Below are 12742 nucleotides of genomic sequence, written 5' to 3'. Positions count from 1 at the left end.
ACTCCTGGTTTATGTACAGTATCTGAGTTCTTGTTTTTTTATTGGCCTGTATTAGTCTTTGCCTTTTGATGAAATATTTCTCTTTGCCTTTTTGGAATGAGCCTGTTGTTTTCACATTTTGGACTTGTGAGATTTTGTGTTTTCATTAAAACCTTTTTGAGATCCAACTTAATCCCCTGTGTCTGACTCTGCAACTGGGTTCACTCCCAATCCTGGGTGGAGCATTTAGTGAGTGTTTGTCTTCTACCCTGGCAACCTGAGTTCAAGGCCCACCCGGCCTAGCCTTGTGACCACTATGATCCACACACAAGACTCACAACAGAGAATTTGGAACACAACATGAGTGAACACCCCCCCCCCCCCCAAAACAACAAAAACAAGTGATATTGAGACTCTGTGTATTGTCTTTTATGTGACTGTTACAAGTTATACATGAAATCAGATTTTTTTTTTAAGGTGCAATTTTGCCCTTCTTTTCCATGGGAAAAATAAATCACATGGATAGATACATGGAGTGTGTCTTTGTGTGAAGTTTTTGAAGGATGATTTTGACAGCTAGCCCGAAAACTTTATAGTTTAAACAAGAGAGGAGGACACTGTCCACTTTCAGGAACAATTTTGATTAAACGTTGCAGAGAGTGCGTGTATATAAATATAAATATATATATACACACACACACACACACACACACACACACGCACACACACACACATATATATACACACACACACACACGCACACACACACACACACATATATATACACACACACAGACACACACACACACATATATATATATATATAAAATCTCTCAGAGAGCAAGGTGAGTCGGCGGGTGAAGCTGAGTGCTGATTGGCTGAATCAGAGGGAGGTGGAGACAGAAGGGAGTGACACATACACAAACTGTTTTCCTGTCATGATCCATTAACATCCATACTGTTACAACAGCTCTCAGGACAACAGTGTTTACCAGAATCTACCATAACTACTGTAGATGTAATGAGTGTGACTGTATTTGATCACCACAACAAACAATCTCACGATATACTGTGCTTTCATTCACACATGCACACACACACACACACACACACACAAACACACACGCATACATGCACACACACACACGCACACACGCACACACACACACACACACACACATTTCTCCATTCTCTCTTTCTCTTTCTCTTGCTCTCTCTCTCTCTCTCTCTCTCTCCTTAACATGTGACCATGTTATTTGATCCTAGTATTTGTGACCTCTAGTCAAGGTCTGGAGCATCTTAGTCCAACCTGAAAGAACGCTGTTTATCTCCACAGGTACTAATCTCCACGCTTGGTACAAATGATCAAATTGCCCAATCTGCAAAACACATTTCATTTCTGCAATGTAAACGGCAGAGCCATATGTAGTTAGTTATACATCAACAAAGAACTTCCTGCCATGAAGAATGAAAAGAAAGTGTGTGTGTGTGGGGGGGGGGGGCTGTGAACATGTTCTATAGTAAGGTAGATTTTGGAAAAAATAAAGGTGGGGGGGGGGTGGGCTTTGAAGAGACTTCATACTGTCCTCTTTCCATTTTTGAAAAACACTGAAACACCGTCACTCGCATCTAAAGACATCTAAGAGAGATTTAAGAGTCCGGAGTTGGTTGTTTTTGAGGACACATAGGAAAATGGTTTGGGTTAGGCCACAAAAAGTTTTTACCCGGAAACTTACTTTTAGACCTATGAAGAGATGGTTTAGCTTAAATATGAACACGTATGTGGCACGGGATAGCATGTGTTTAGTTCTCATGGGTGATTTTGTGTGATTTTGAAATTGAACACGTATGTGGCACGGGACAGCATGTATTTAGTTATGATGGGTGACTTTGTGTGTGGGCTTTAGTGTTTATACTTTAAACTCAGTGTGGAAAAAAAAATAAAAAAAAACATACAGTAGAACCAGCTGATCTCTGCAGCTTGTTGTGAGTCTAGTGGATGACGGAGTTTCAGTAGGACAGGACAGGACAGGACAGGACGGGTATGTCAGAAAGCTGTTATGTTTATACACATATAAACATAATTTTATGGTGTAGAAACACAAATTAATCTACTGTGTATTAATATATACTGTTAAAATGGTGTGCGTATTTATATATATATATATACACCATGTTAACGAGCTGATATGTAGCACATTCGTAGCTGTTTATGATCATGATTAAGATCATCAATGTTTTTCTATATGTGTGCCATTCTTAATGGTTCGTACATGTTTCATTCTTTAAATGCTCTGCTTCTCTGGCTTTATGCTGACTCTTCTGTGAGGTTAAAAGAAAACAAACATCACTGTCTCGTTTTCTTTTTGTTTTGTTTTTCAAGCTTCTTTCTTTTCTTTCATACGATTCTGGTTTGTTTTCCATGCAGCTGGTCAATTGTTTGTGTCTGGGTGGCTCTGTGTGTGTTTAAACGTGTGTGTGTTTGTGTGTGTGTGTGTGTGTGTGTGTACATTGTGCTCTGCTCTGTGTCTGGTCTGTTTGTGTCCTTTTGAAGAAGAATATACATATGTTGAGTGTATGTTTTTACTGTTGACTTACCTGCGTGTGCACATGCGTTAGGCTGAAGCTGTGACATAGATACAGTAGAGTGGTGTGTACTATAGGCGCTTTCGCACCGAACAGTTCTAGGGTCTAATTCGATAGGAACTACCCCCTGTGGAGCTTCCCCTAGAACTACATTCGTTCTAGGGCCTTTTTTCTGTTTGCTTTCGCACCGCCAGTAGGAACGCTGAATTGACGTAAGCCGGCCGACGGTATAGCAGCTAAGAGCTGTTGTTTACGACTAACCAGGATAGCTGCACATTTTGAAGTACAAATTTAATGACTTTTAAGACCTTTTAAATACCTCCAAAAGGAAAAAAAGAACCATTACTGCGGCAAAAGAAATCGACAAACTAGACTACAGTATACACAATGAGTTTTATTGAATTTGAATGACAGAATGGGCATAGTACTTTTCGGGTGCTAGCATAGCGCTTGTGCCTGACCCTTACTCGCGGCATCGTGTTTTTTTCCCCCTTTTTCCCTGCCGCAGCCCTAAAATCGTAAGCTGGATAGACACATTCTTATTTTAGGTTAAAATGCGGATCACAGCCACACAAGCGGACACACAAGCACCTACCGAAGCGGAGTGTACGCTACCTCTTCAATGTTCAAATATACATTGGACGTTGCAAAATGTTCATTTTTGGGGGATATAAAATACTGGTAAAATAAAACATAAAAACTATGTGCCCCCTCCTACAATTCCAGACATTTTGAGACATGAATATCAAAAGCTAAATGAAATACGTTCTAAGACTTTATATTTTGCACGGATCTTTAAAAATGGCGGTTGCAATCATCGTATACCTGCGTCTGGGCCAATGGCTGTACACCTACGTCACAAGGTTCCTATTGTGCTGCAAAAGTACCTACCCTGGAGTAGGGGCTAAAAAAGCCCCTCAAAACGGCGTTCTTAGAACTAAAATCGTTTTAAGTTCCTGCGGTGCGAACACGCCAAAAAGGGGGTACTTTCTCCAACAGTTCTAAGAACTATGAAAAGTTCCTCCGGTGCGAAAGCGCCTCATGTAACAGTGCCTGTACTTCTTCGTACTTATTAAAGTGCGTTTTATAAATTTATCCCTCTCTGTGACTTAGCTCTTTGACAATGGAAAAGACTCCTGCTCCCCCATATCCTGGTCCACCTCAGGACACCGTCTACCCTGTCCTGCAGGTCCCTCCTCAACCCCTACCACATGGAGGTGAGTGAGCATCAAAGACTACACTACCCACAATCCCCGTCTCACCCAGAATACCCAATAGAATTCCTGTCCTTGCCACAAGTAACAAAAATGTTACATTTGGAAATGTGACTTGTATTCAAACATTTAATAAATGATCTCTACCATTAAATTTAGTAAACTGTTGAAGAGATTTTTTTTCAACTGGTCTGGTTTTTGATTAATTGTTTCTGGAAAAAAAATGTGTTCTTTCCCTAAAAAAAAGATTTTTTCTTTCACTAAATGTAACTGTAACCTATTAAAACCTATAACTGTTGGCAGTGAAATCCACTCAGTTAGCTACGTTTGAGCTGTACCCCACAACTCAAAAAAAAAAAAAAAAAAAAAGAAAGAAGACATTATTTGCCTCATATACCCTACATGATGAAAATGAAATTGTAAAAATAAAAAGCTGGTTTACTAAAAAGCACCCAGAGATCAATAGCTGGCTAATGAAAGCCAGTTTGGCAAAGAGAGCAGAACCTGAATTTCCGTGAGTTATTACATGCATTATATATCTGATACGCAGTTTTTATACTTAACCAGCCAAGCTCTTTCCTAGAGTTTCACTTCCCTCTGACTCCTCCCTCACAGTTGCCCCGCCCCCAGCGGTGTATGACCCGCCCCCGCAGTATGCATTATGTACTGCGCCTCAAATCCATACTGTCCAAATGACACCGGCTTCTCCAGGTAAGGTTCCCACAAAGCTGATATGTTTATTTTTCTTAAACCAGTTAAACCAGTGCAATGCTGTTCATGTAATAACAGCGTAACCACATTGTGTAAGCTCCAAAGATCACAACTATGTATCCACAAGAGTGTGTGTGTGTGTGTGTATAGCTACCCAGACAGTGGTGGCCCTGCCCACTCTGGGAGAGGTGCCAGGGGAGACAAAGTGCCCACACTGCCAGCAGAGAGTAGTCACACAGACTCACTACGTGATTGGTGCAATAGCCTGGTACCTCTGTCTGATCCTGGGCCTGCTATTGTGAGTTGTCTCTTTCTTTGTCTCTGTCCCTGTCTATGTCTCTCTCTGTCTTTCTTTCTGTTGCTCTCTCTCTCTTGCATACACACAGCAATCTCTACAGTCTACTACTGAACCAAACTGTGAGCAAATCAATATTTTTGCGCTGAATTGCGTATTCTCAAATATAGACATGTATGAGTGACACATAGCCACACACTGACGTGTGAACGTCACGTTTTCTGAATACGTCTCATTTTGCATTTGGCAGCTTGTTCATAAGCTCCAAAAGTAACAAGGGTCAAACCCCCTGATAATAACACTGAGTGGCATCAGCTGAATCTCTGCTCCCCCGTCACCATCTTCGTCCATGGTCGCACGCGGTGATGCGGTACCACGGTAGCACTGTAGACCGGGGCTGCTCCTCTGGCCACCAGCAGGGGGGGCAGGGGGCGGGGGGGCGTTCGGAGATTTGGGGGTCAAATGGGCGGGTCCTCAGGCACATGTCTGATCCTGTGACCTTTAATATCAGTTCTCTCTCTCTCTCTCTCTCTCTCTCGCTCTAGTATTTGGCCGTGCTGCCTGATCCCTTTCTTGGTGGACTCTTTTAAGGATGTGGAGCACTGCTGTCCAAACTGTCAGAGAGTCATTTACATCCACAGACGTCTGTGACCTGCTCTGATCTACTGTCTCAAAGCCCAGCTCCAGTACATGCAGAGAAAGCCGCAAATATTTATTTGTTTTTATCTCTTCACTAGGCACTATCAGATCTGGCAGGGCTGTGTGTGGGAACACGATTTGTGCCTCATATTTCTCTATCTGGTAGTGTCCTTATGAATGGAATTAAGACCGTCAGAAAGAAGTTTGCCTGATGTTCAGACACTTCCTCCTGCAACAAGACGATGGTGTTTTGAAGCCTCACGTCTAATTACATTTTCACTTCTGTAAATACACACAATATCCAAACAAAACAATAAATAAAGTAGTATTTAATTGACCTGTAAACACTGTAACTTTTCCTCCAAGTTTCATTAAAAAAATATTAGCAACGGAATACACATAGCGAGGTTCGACACGCATACACTCCACATGTTATCGACTCGATCCATGCAATCGAGTCTGTGGACTACTCAAGGAGAAGGACGATACAACCTGTCAAAGCTTCTGTAATGAGAAAGTTGGCTACATGGTTCGTGCCGTGAGAGTAACATTTGTCTCTACAAAAACGTATGACACTGTTCTGTGGTTCATCTCGCTACTAAAATGTGAACGAGTTTATTTGAACCAAATCCGGTGTGAATTAAATGTCTATCGACATTTAAAGGAATGCTATAGTAGGCCTATTCCGAAGTATCGAATCGCTAATGATAAGATGCGACTTTGTAAAACAGTTTGACTGAGAATACGTTTCGAAAAAACAAACAAAAAACACCCACGCTTTGTGTCTACAAAGTTCTGCGGTGATATACTGAAAACTTAACCTGTAAATCCAGATATTACGGACAACGTAGTTTACAGCCATTTAACGCAATGTCATGAACTTCCGTAATGCAAACTAATTAAAATGTTACTATAACAAAGAATTAAAAGTAATCTGTGAGTCATGCGCTAAAGTAACAGCCATTGATTGTAAATTACTAGGGCATCCTTACGGTATGCCAAAACACCAGTCAACCTCCACTTATTTCCTGAAAACGTATCGCACAAAGTGCAACGTACTTCACACTAAATACTATAAAAGCACTGTTTCTCCCGTTTTATTTTTTTTCTCCTTTTAGTATTTATTAATTATTGTACTTGCTCTACATTTTAAGCCATTTGGCTGAGCACAGCGACCGTTAAGCATTACCTTGTTTGATCACTAGAGGTGCACAACAAACGCCAGATTGAAATCCTCACGCGCAGTGGACAACAAATACATATTGTTCTCTCGCTCCCTCCCAAACTGGGAATGTCTGACAGGGCAGTACTAGGCAACGCTGACTAATTCCGAACCTACGCAATACTGTCTCTCCCACATACTACATTTTTCAAAACTTAAAAAAAAACAAAAAAACAAAAAAAAAAAACGGCATATCTAGTTCCTTGTGATCTAGTTTAAAATTGTGGTTCTGGAATGATGATGAATGTCTACGGGAATGGAAGCGAGGTCGAGTCAGGGGATGTAAACATACACAGAAACAGCCAAAGAAACACCCCCTTCAACTCCACAGCCCATAGAAACCCACAGAAACAACGCCCTCCTCTTCTGTCCCCCACTCAACCCAAATACTTCCTTTCTGCTAACTCTCAGGAAGTGTGTGTGTGTGTGGGGGGGGGGGGGGGGGGGGTTGGGGGTGGGGGGCTCTCCTAAATGTAGATTAAGCAATCAAAACACTCTCACACACACACACTCTTCAGAGGGAGACGTAGCTAAATTGAGATGAAACGTGGGTTGGGGGAAAAAAGACAATTTACAGACAGTGAGTCACACACTGCACTGTTTCTCAAAGCGATGTTGGGTCACTGATAAAGAACAGCAAAATCAAAATGACATATGCAGAATCGTTTATCGGTTTCAAACAAGCTTTTCAGGAACAGGTGAAGGACCTCCCCTTGGCCACAGCCCCATCCTTCCTCTCTCTCTCTCTCTCCCTCTTTTTCTCTGCATCACAATTCTCAGTGTCTCAGTTATAGAGTAAACACACTGCACACCGTGTTCAACTTCTCTAGGACAACACAGGTATGTAAAAAAAAAAACTTAAAAAGATAAATGACAAGTAGATAGATAGATAGATAGACCGAGAGAGAGAGAGCGAGAGAGAGAGAGAGAGAGAGAGAGAGAGGGAGGGAGAAGGAGAGTGATACAATAGCGTTAACTGTGTATAATCTTAGAGTTTATTTGTTCATGAGAAGGAGAGATGTAAAACTCTTCAGTCTTTGTAACTGTATGTGATCGTTATGTTTAATTGGCATGTGTTAAATTTTGTTTAACATGGAGCATTTTACACGCGTGTCATCCACTTCTGCCTGCTCATGTGACATACAAGACTCACGCAAATAAACAATGGGCTGCACTGATTGTGTGTGTGTGTATGTGTGTGTGTATGTGTGTGTGTGTGTGTGTGTGAGTGTGTGTGTGTGTCTGTGTGTGTGTGTCTGGGTGTGTGTGAGTGTGTGTGTTTGTGCTTTCTATCATTGAGGCTAAGGTAATTTAAGTAAGTTTTGACGTTTATTTACACCTTAACCACACAAGGTTTCAAGTCAGAAACCTGTTCCATTTGTTTGTTTTGAACTTGTTTTGACCAGTTAAACACCGTTTATCTTGCTGGGAAAGACTGTGAAGATGAGTCACACGTGTGTGTGTGTGTGTGTGTCTGTGTCTGTGTGTTGTACCAATAGCCACTCTCTTGTCTTTTTCCACAATCATTGTGAGAAGACATGTGTGGCTATGACGCAACAGCAAAAAAAAAAAAAAGAAAAAAAGAAAAAAGGAAAAAAAAAAGTGACTCCTTTGGAAGTGTCTGTTCTCACTGGGTGTCGACTGGCATCTGCTCACCATTGTCACGACTACAGATCTGTGTGTGCGTGAGTGTGTGTGTGTGAGTGTGTGTGTGTGAGTGTGTGAGTGTGTGTGTGTATGTGTGTGTGTGTGTGTTCTGTATGTTTCTAAGCACTTGATTTGATTTCTGCGAATTATTCCTTTTGTCATTTATCTCCCTAAGTTCTCTGACAATGGACAAGGCTACTGCACCTCCTCCTTACCCCGGTCCTCCCCAGGACGCCTCCTATCTGGTCGGTCCTGTCCAGCAAGCTCCACCCGTACCCCTGCCACAGAAAGGTGAGTGGGTTACAAGGACTACATGTCCAATCACACAACACTAAATTCCTCTTACACAAGCCTAATGGAACAGACTTTCCACTAAAGGAAAGGAGTATGTTAGTAAGCATCCAACAATTCGCTCACTGGTCTGTCCATTACAAAGCTGCTTGTTTGTTGTTGTTGTTGTTGTTGTTTCTCAATCACAGAGGCTTGATAGATGTCCTACTGTCATTGCCCTGCATCTGTATCTTCCTCACTGTCCTCCTCCTCTTCCTCTCCTCCACACAGCCTTTGGGTTGTCTCTGCCTTCTTTCCGTTGCTGAGAAACTTATCAGATTTGTCGGGCATGGCATTAACGGTGCAAAACAGCTGCATAACAGACACATTCCTCATTCCCTCTGAGGACGGACCTGTAGAACAGGGTTTGAGGCTTAAAAAAAATAATTGTGGCTTCAGGTCATCGGAACTGTTGGCTTTTGCCATTATGGGCCTTTCAGCGTTGGAAAATGATGAAAGCTGATGGAAAACAGGGATGGAAAAATCAGTCTGACAAACAGGGAAGTTGCAAACCTTTTTGTGCATGTCACTTGAGGTTACCTCATGATAATGGAATGACAGCGACTCACTTTAAGCCCTCTCAGAAACACACGGATTTACGCAAAACAATAAACGTGGGACGTGTGGAACAACGCTGTCATACCGCGCATCAGACGTCACGCTCATATCAGCGGACCTGTTTGTTTGATAAAGCAATAGCAGTGAGTCACATGCATTGCGCCACCTAGTGTGGCCGGAAGGAAGTTGCGGCATATTTACTGAATGACGCACCTGATTAAACTTAACCTGAGATATTTAGTCATTTACAGCAGTTCCTGTACATCGGCCTTCCTGTGCTCTCTAGCATCACATAGTGGCCAGAGAAATGAACAACTGTGCCCAGCGTATCTCCTACGGTTACAGTGAAGTTTGATTCGTACCTCACTTTAAGAAAGTCCATAGGAATATGGAGAGGTGGAGACACTCTCTCTCTTTCTCTCTCTCTCTCTCTCTGTTTCTGTCTTAGACACACGAAGCAGTAACGACACAAAAGAAATACACCGTTAGAGGCGCCAACGTCACTGGCTTTTTAACGGACTTTCTGTATTGCACTTGCTTCTCTCAGATTTCTGTGTTTACCCTCTTGTGCTTGGTCCCTGTCAACACTGCCAGCGGTCACATCATGTATTCACACTGGTTTGGGTTCATGGTTGTTCCAGGGTGCTCCAAAAGGTGGCAGTTTCCCATAATTCTTGAGAAATTCCTGTCATAACATTCATTAGCTTTTTTTTTTTTGGAAGGAGAGTGTGTGTGTGTGTGGGTGGGGGGGGGGGGGGATCCCTCCTCATCCATCGCTGGTTAATAATGAGTCCCCATCGCTGGTTAATAATGAGTCCCCATCGCTGGTTAATAATGATTCCTCATTGCTGGTTAATAATGAATCCCCATCGCTGGCTAATAATGAGTTAATAATAATGGTTAATAATAATGAGTCCCTCATTATTAACCAGCGATGGATGATATAGAAACGGTTATTTACCCATGTCGCGATTCACTCAAACGCTATGTCAACTCCATGTTGCTATGCTATGCTATGTTATGCTGCTCTCGCAACTCAAAAGTGATTACAATGTTGTGTTGGTTATTTGCACACAAACTGATCACTCTGAATCGAAGGCTTTGGTTCAGACTTTCGATTCAGCTAACAAACAGCCACGGTTAGTTTAATCACTGAAGATATTCACCTACCTGAGGTAACATCGTTAGGGGTATATGATGTTGAAACAATCCTAGTATAATTTCCCAGTTTACACTGGTGTAGCTGGGACCTCACAGCTCACAAACAAGAAAATCCAGTTGATGTTGAAAATGAATTTGTGGATATAGCTAAGTTAAGCTCCCTGAATGATAAGACAATTTTTTTTTTTTTTAATTACGACATCATATCCATGACAATTACTAGGCTCCTGTCATGACTCAGACTCATGCTGTGACTCAGCTGCATGTCATGACTCTCTTACAGATCCCTACATTCCTACATCCACGATGGCCACCCCTCAGTATGTGGCGTCTCCCCAAACAGTTCACACTGTCCACGCAGTTCAAGCTCCTGTCGGTAAGGCTCCAGTAACAGTCAACCCATCTGATTACAGTTCATCACTTTTAACCTTTTTACGTTTCTAACCACACAAACAAGGGTATAGATTTACCAACAGGCTCAATGTGTGTGTGTGTGTGTGTGTGTGTGTGTGTGTGTGTGTGTGTGTGTGTATGTATGTGTGTGTGTGTCTGCATGTGTGTGTGTATGTGCATGTGTGTGCATGTATGCGTGTGTGTGTGTGTGCGTATGCGCATGTGTGTACGTGCGTGTGGGTGTGCGTGTGCGTGTAGTTACCCAGGTGGTGGTGGTCCAGCCTGCTCTGGGGGAGGTGCCAGGCCAGACAAAGTGCCCACACTGCCAGCACACGGTGGTCACACAGACCCAGCATGAGCCTGGAGTCCTGGCCTGGATCATCTGTGCAACTCTGGGCATTTTGCTGTAAGTTATCCACAGACACCCTCAACCCTGTCAAACAAAACCCTCCTAATCTTTCTATTTTTAAATGTTGGATTACTAGGTGGATAAAAGTTTAGATACACCAAGATGTGACACTGCTCTCTCTCACTCTCTCCTGAATCCATGTAAACCCACTCCAACGCGCGCACACACACACACCCACACACACACACACACAAACACACACACACACACACAATTTCACATAAACACACACGGATGAATTCAGCCGAGACAAACACGCACACAGGGGACCCTGATCACTCTAGAGCTGCACTGACCAATGAGTGTCCAGTTACACTGTCACAGAAAAACTACTTCTTTAATTAACACTCACCAGAGTACATTATATTAACAATCTAAGAGCTGATTTAACTCTAAGTTGCTGTGTACATACAAACTGAAATATGCTGTGAGACTTATCAGAATCTCTCTCTCCCTCTCCCTCTCCCTCTCTCTCTCTATCTTCTCAGTATTTGGCCCTGCTGTCTAATCCCGTTCTGTGTTAACTCCTGTCTGGATGTGAAACATCGCTGTCCGAACTGTCGGAATATCATTCATATTTACAGGCGTATGTGAGGTTCACTGGACTCAACTCCACCATCTCATCACAGACAGAAGAAGCCACAAAATGACCTCTTTGTCCCTCTTTCTGTCAGAACTGCTGTCAAGTTTTGGTGGCACTGTTTTGGGTTAATTGCTCTGTCTTTAGGGTGTTATACTATTGTATTTATCATGATAAATGAATTTCTCTGTGTTCACATATACATGAAAATCATGTAAAACTTGATTCTTTAACAATAATTCTTTAACTCTGTCCAACACTGACTCAGTCCACCATCTAGTTAGTGATGTCAAAAACTGTGTCAATATGTGCAATAAAAATGATATGGCATAATATAATGTGATATAATATGGTTCAATGCTGAATGTTTTGGTTCTTATAAAAAGAGTGATGCGGAGCTATGGTGCCGTTGATTTGAATAATATGGTTTGGTTCGCTATGATTATGCCACACACGTGGCAGTACCAATACTCACCACTAGGGGCCGCTACAGACTGACATAATCTGAAAGGTACAGTTACCCATGCTCCTGTGTCTGTACCAGTGTACAGAGGAGAGTGCCCACCACACCGTCTACAGAGACTGGTCATCCTGATCCAGTATTTACTACTTGGCACAGTGGCCTGGTACTTCTGTCTGATGCTTGGTGCAGTCTCTCTCTCTCTCTCTCTCACACACACACACACAAACTTTCTTTCTCTCTCTCTGCTGCTGATTAACTAATTTTGTCATTTATCAGATATTAACTATGTCAGGATTCCAGACTGACAACACAAACTTCATACAAAAGTCATAAAGTCAGTTGGGTGTAAAACTTAAAAATCGCAGGAAAACTTCTGAGGCTGTAATATGCTGTAACGTAATCACTGTTCTCTTATACGTGTGATGGCAAAATCAAACTCGCCATCACTGAACTGAAAGCAAACAGACCTGAGCATCAGTCTCCGTCTCTACAACTCAGCCCGCCAGGCTTCGGAAAGGTCAAATTCTTCGCTTTACACCGCTCATTAAATACCAA

General features: G+C 42.3%; 2 protein-coding genes across 2 annotated transcripts; both read left to right on the top strand.

Moving 5' to 3' along the window:
* The first annotated feature begins 3688 nt into the window (after positions 1-3688).
* On the top strand, positions 3689-5436 carry LOC115815931 (LITAF domain-containing protein-like). The gene is made up of 3 exons (XM_030778900.1): positions 3689-3782; positions 4641-4788; positions 5331-5436. The coding sequence occupies exons 1-3, from the start codon at positions 3689-3691 to the stop codon at positions 5434-5436; spliced, it is 348 nt and encodes a 115-aa protein (XP_030634760.1).
* Positions 5437-7457: 2021 nt separating this feature from the next.
* On the top strand, positions 7458-11145 carry LOC115815930 (cell death-inducing p53-target protein 1 homolog). The gene is made up of 4 exons (XM_030778898.1): positions 7458-7486; positions 8469-8584; positions 10626-10718; positions 10994-11145. The coding sequence occupies exons 2-4, from the start codon at positions 8479-8481 to the stop codon at positions 11143-11145; spliced, it is 351 nt and encodes a 116-aa protein (XP_030634758.1). The 5' UTR covers positions 7458-7486; positions 8469-8478.
* The last annotated feature ends 1597 nt before the right edge of the window (positions 11146-12742 follow it).

The sequence above is a fragment of the Chanos chanos genome, chromosome 7, assembly GCF_902362185.1.
Source record: "Chanos chanos chromosome 7, fChaCha1.1, whole genome shotgun sequence".
NCBI lineage: Eukaryota > Metazoa > Chordata > Actinopteri > Gonorynchiformes > Chanidae > Chanos > Chanos chanos.
Note: the sequence above shows the minus strand (reverse complement) of the source record. Positions and strands in the feature narration are given on the sequence as shown.